Source organism: Etheostoma cragini, chromosome 16 (genome assembly GCF_013103735.1).
Source record: "Etheostoma cragini isolate CJK2018 chromosome 16, CSU_Ecrag_1.0, whole genome shotgun sequence".
Classification (NCBI taxonomy): Eukaryota; Metazoa; Chordata; class Actinopteri; order Perciformes; family Percidae; genus Etheostoma; species Etheostoma cragini.
The window spans coordinates 12,114,287-12,120,286 of record NC_048422.1 but is presented as its reverse complement, the minus strand read 5'-3'; the positions used below and the strand labels follow the sequence as shown (position 1 = coordinate 12,120,286).

Sequence of the window (6,000 nt, the reverse complement as noted above, 5' to 3'; positions counted from 1 at the left end):
CGTGCACAGAGGATTCATCGTTAATATGAACAAACTGAGATCGATCTGATAAATAAGACTTAAACCAGCTTAGAGCAGACCGTTTGATGCCAATTAAATGTTCCAATCTCTGTAATAAGATATGATGGTCAATGGTATCAAATGCAGCGCTAAGATCTAATAACACAAGTACAGAGATAAGTCCTTTGTCTGATGCAATTAGGAGGTCATTAGTAATTTTCACAAGTGCTGTCTCTGTGCTATGATGAACCTTAAATCCTGACTGAAAATCCTCAAATAAGCTGTTGCTATGCAGAAAGTCGCACAGCTGACTATATCTTCTTTTGCGCTGACTATATTAAAAACTGAGGAGCGTCATTTTGCGCAGGCGTGTAAAGAACAGTTCCTTTCTGTTGCACGTAAGTGGGACATCGAGGGCAAGACGACAACCATTGGGACTGACAGTGCACATAATATGAAAATTATGTATCTGTGTCCTGTTATTTATCTTTTGGTATGCATTTCAGAAAAAAAATGGTTAGGATTCAGGTGTAATTGCAAATGGTGATTAATCCTGATTAATCCACTGAAAATTCTGATTAATTTGATTAAAAGTTTTAATCATTCGACAGCCCTAGTTTTTATAAATAGACAAAGTGGAAAATCATACATGTATGATATAAGGATAGCATGTAGGATCCAGCAATGTTAACGGCTCACTCATGCTAGCGACTGCTAGTGAATACATGGGTAGTCAGGATATCTCGGCTTCTGCTGCATCAATTTTGACCTTTTTTGTTTAGTCTGTCTCTTGGTTGATGAATTAAAAACCTAGTGGAAATAAAGTGCAATACTAAATTGCTGAAATAACCATTGACGCATGCATTGCTGCTGTTTATTTTCTGTAGCTTGTTTGATTGATAATGTGTGCCAACATCTACTTCCACTTTATTATCCTCCACTTATTATGACAACCGGATCTCACCCCACATACGAAGGTTCTTTCTCAAAAGCTTTTTCAACATAATAGATAATGAATCATCTGACCTTGTTTTCCCAATGTCTTTTATATATTGCTCTCTTTCTTGTTCCCTGTTTCCTCCTCGAAAATATTTAAGTTCTCAGAAGGCAGACTTTTTTTTTTTTTTTTTCCAGAGTTATGAACTGAACTCAGCTTTTTCTTATCTTTTTGTATTTGCAAATTCTGTTTTATTCTGTTACATTATTTGACTTTACATTTGCCTAACTCTAGTGGTGGAACCTTGCATACTTGATTATGTATTTTTAAGGCATAAAGATTCTGCCTTCCATGCTCAACTTGTAAACTATTGTTCATTTAAATGTGCTATACAAATAAAATGACTTGACATCAAAACTCATTCCAAGCAACACAACTCTTAACACACGTCTCAAAACAGGCTCAATGCAGACAAACACTATGAACAATCCTCATCTAGATAACAGTCTGTCACTCAGAAAACACTGAGTAAAAACACTAGCATCCAACACCAATACGGAAATTAAAAACTGTTAATCTTTAAAGTTTGAAAAATGTAAGTGAGTTTACACTAGTACATATTTGCTATAAGAAAAGAGTTACATTTTTTTCTTTTGGAGTTTTCAGGTAAACAAAAATGATTGAAAATCCTCAGTTTGCACAGTAAATAGATATGTACTGTATATTTTTATGTTCACTAACAAGTCTAAAACAAGAAACCATTGCAGTCAGCAGTATTTGAAATCCACCAGACTGAAATATATTCTGTTTTGAATGCGTGGTTGACAGGTTTGACAGCAGTGTTAGCATTTGAACAAAGTGGTGTAAATCCACAGTGTTGTGCAGGTCGTGGTTAAAGTCATGGGATAAGTTTGTAGAGTTTTGAAAACTGTGTTCAAGCAATGAAAGACAAACTAGAGTTTGGTCCACGTGAACTGCTGCTGTGCAGACTGTGGTTTGAGTTTTGCACGTTACTCCAGTTGTGCCCACGGTCGTCGAGCAATCGAAAAAACTGTAAAAGCAGTGACAAAATTAAACTGTAACATCAATCATTCTTTCAAATGAAAAGGGGCTGAGGAAAAGCCACATGCCGTATAAGCATTTCATGAAATCCTTTTGCCAACAGATGACGGGAATGCAATTTTTTTTTTGTAATTAGATCCAGACTTCATTCATCAGAAAATCATTTTGATGATGTTCTCATTATGAATATGTTTGAGTGATTTTCTTAAGTTTGACGGGGTTGTCGTTTCCTTTCACAAATAGACTACTTTCTGCACATGTCCAAGGCTGAGAATTATAATTATTGTCCCTAAAAGCAAGTTGTGAAAGAAGTGCTCTCTGAGTAGAATTCAGTTTATTAAAAATCTTTTCTTTTTCACGCATGGGGGCCAGGAGAACACACTCACACATAGACACAAAAGCTCACATACTGGATTACTCACAAAGAATTGGTTACAAACAGAAGATTGACCTCAAATTTGAGTTCATTATTTATTCCAAGTTTTCCGTCGGCACGGTTCCAAGCACTGCACACTTTAAATTGGCCTATAAAGTCTGCCACGGGAATGAATTGTTCATGTGTGTTTCAGGCTCCACTGTGTATACCTGCATGCTGAATAAGAGAGGAGGAGCAGAGGCTGACCTCACAGTGAGCAGACTGGAGCCTGGTGCTGCCAACCTGCCCCTGGCACCACAGTCTAATGGTGAGGAACTGTGTGTGCACGTGTGGGTGCGTGGGTGCGTGTGTGTGTTTTAACTATAGCTCTCTCTATTTTTCTATTCTTCCCTTCAGCATTCCATCGCTGTTGTGATCTGTCACTTTAACTGTTGTATTGTATCTGTTGCTGGGTATATCTGACACTGTGTCTTATTTTGGACTCATTCTTCTTTTGTACTCTTCTATTTATTGATCTGTCTCCGGGTATCTATTAATACAGTATATCTGTTTAATTCTCCTTAATCTCTGTTTATTTATTTTCCTTTCCTGCCTTTCTCCAGGTGATGCATACTACTTGGCCATTGGAGGCGGTGTAGCAGAACACAACTGGAACCACATCAGAACAGTTCTTCAGGACCAAGGCTTCCACTGCCAGCTGACAGACCACTCTGAGGACATGGGGATGATTAGCATCCAGGGACCAAAAAGGTAGGGAAAGAAAAAAGAGAGGAAGGGATGGAGGGCTATTATTGAGCAGAGACATTTATATATCCAGGTGAGAAAGAGGACATAAGGATTGACTGTAGGCAGAGAGTGGTGGACAGGGGAAGTAAAATGAAAACAGTAAAAAGACTGGTGGTAATATTTAGGGCCTCTCAACTGTAAACTGCTTTTCTCAGCTCCACATGACATTATTAATAAAAGATCATTTTATAGAATTATATCTCTACACCTGCGCCGTCTGCCAAGATGGTTTCCATGTGTATACACTGCAGTGATGGCCTTCAAGGACTAAATGTAAAACACTCTGTTTAGCAGGTATGCAGTATTTTATGACCGGTAGATGTCACTGGAGTGGTCAGATGGAGGGCGATGACACAGACTGGCAGTTTGCGGATTTTAGATTCCTGAAGAAGGACAACCTAGGATTAAGTTGTGATAGTTTTACTTTAACTACCGTCTTCTGGAGGAAATTAATTTTAAAGTAGCAATTCATTAGCGTTTAGATTGTGTCGATTCTAGCGGTCGCTTTGGACAGAAGTGGTAGTGGTTTTAACACACCTGCTGTCGTTGAGGTCTTTTCTCTACGCTGCTGTATTGCGCACTGTATTACCGAGTTAGTATCACCGGAAGGTCATACAGTTGCAATTAATGCTCAGACAGAAAATCATTCATTTACAATAAAAGAATACGTTACAGATACAATGTTGCATTTTAGGCTTTGCATATGGTAACTAAGACTACTTTGGATGTAGTGTGAGCTAAACCGGGAATCAATGTCACTAGCATGAGCCAAAGCATTAAGAGATTGTTGTAGCAACATTGTTTGTTAATTGTTTTGGATATAAATAAAAAATATAAAATATTTGATTAAAAAGGGGGGGGACAAGGGAAAAGTAAAAATTAGGCCAACGCGGACTGAAATGAGAAAATCGTCGGTAAATGGAAGCGGGACGTACTTTAATGTCAGCTACTGACCTGCAACGTCATTGCGCATTGTAAAGTTATTTTATGAATGAAATAGACATCTTACAAACCTGAGGGCCAATTCGGAGGCTGGTTTTGAATGATTTACAATCCCGTAATTGTCTCCATCTGTTAAAAGCCCCACGAGAGACTCTGGTTTTTGCCCAGTGTTTGCCCTTTTAGCTTTTAGTTGGTCTTTCTTTAATTTCCGTTTTTTTTCTGTGATCCCCCTGCCCCAGTATCGGCCATAACTACAACAGATAACTTCTAAGATAAACTAAAAATACAATTAGGTCTATGTTAAGAAAACTCCTGCTACCTTTGACCGGCATTTTTTTCAGCGTTACAAAGAAAACTGTGACGTGTCAGAATGTGTTACTGTAACGCTGTTCTACCTGCTGTTAATCATACTGTGACTTAGCGGGAGAAATTGGACTTGGGAAAAGGTATTAATAAAAACTATTTAAAAGCAGTGTTCTTTTCACTGTTAGCTTGTTTGCTGTTTTAGGTCATCTATGATCATCACATAAAAAATTACACACACACACACACACACAAACAGAGTTGGTCACTGATTATATAACTGATAACTAATTGGCCTTGCTCTTTGACTTGGGAGTTCAGCGTTGCTTAAGGGAGGACAGGAATTGGAGGACAGCCTGAAGAAAATATGAGCCTGTGCATCATAGTAGCACATTCATGCGTATATGCAAGAATGTTTTATTCACAAATGACCAAATACCCATTTCCATGACCACATTAACTGCTTTTTAGACAAGTTACACCCACACACATGCACACAAACATGTGCAGCACACAACCTGACCCCAAATGTCTTCCACCCTGGCTTCCTTCCACATGGTTGCAAGAATATTTCCCAGAAAGGGCCTCTACCTGCCTACTCACAAACACACAAGTACCAAGAAAGGCTAAACTTAATCTTTTTTTCTCTATTGACTCATCTTTATGTAATATTGATTTTATGGTGTGTGTTTGTGGGAGAAGGAGAGAAGGTACATTTCTACAGGAAATATAACCGGTACTCCTATACACTACCGGTCAAAAGTTTGGGGTCACTCACAATTTTCCATTGGACTCGATTATAGACAGAATCCCAGCTGAGATCAGTTGCCTTGTTTTTTTTAACCAGGGCTGCAGTTTCCAGATTACATTATGTGCTTACATAATTGCAAAAGGGTTGTTTAATGTTTTCCTAGTTAGTTTTTTTAAATAATATCAGATTAGTGAACAGAATGCGCATTTGGAACATTGGATGAATGGTTGCTGATAATGGGAAATGTCAACACGTTCTCACTCCCAAGTTGTAAAATATTGCATTAAAGATCAGCCACCCACCCAGATCAGCTGGTATCCTGTCTATAATGGAGTGAAAGGGAAATTTGTAAGTGAACCCAAACTTTTGACCGGTAGTGTATGTTTGAACGCTTTTGTGAATATGTCAGATTTTAGTCAAGGGAAATCTGATAATTTGAGTATTTACAAAGCGTGCAGATTAAGTATCTTATACCACAGCAGTTGCACAGCTGCAGGTGCAAGCCAAACCATAGATTGACTGACACTGTTCCTGTGTTTTCTCTTTATATGCAGTCGAGAGGTGCTTCAGGAGTTGTTGGACACAGACCTGAGCAATGAAGCGTTCCCCTTCTCTACCCACAAGGTAGTCAACGCAGCAGGGCATCAGGTAAAAGCATGCACGCACGCACACGCACAGACAAACAATGCCTTAAGTAATTTCTACAGTAATTTGATGTCAGCTGCAAAATAACCCCGTCCGTGCAACTAAATAAAAGTATACAGTAAATTAAATTATACTTTCATGCAAATCACAGGCAGTTGACTGAAATTGGTTTATTTCAAAAGTTCAGTCAACAAAGGT

The 6,000-nt window shown here is 38.4% G+C and overlaps 1 protein-coding gene across 3 annotated transcripts in view; it reads left to right on the top strand.

Moving 5' to 3' along the window:
• sardh (sarcosine dehydrogenase) overlaps positions 1-6,000 on the top strand; it is a 35,784-nt gene that overhangs the window by 23,855 nt on the left and 5,929 nt on the right. For all 3 annotated transcript variants that reach the window (XM_034895896.1, XM_034895895.1, XM_034895897.1), the window contains exons 16-18: positions 2,569-2,682; positions 2,978-3,125; positions 5,712-5,805. In XM_034895896.1, coding sequence (XP_034751787.1) covers positions 2,569-2,682; positions 2,978-3,125; positions 5,712-5,805 — 356 coding nt within the window. The remainder of the gene's footprint in view (positions 1-2,568; positions 2,683-2,977; positions 3,126-5,711; positions 5,806-6,000) is intronic.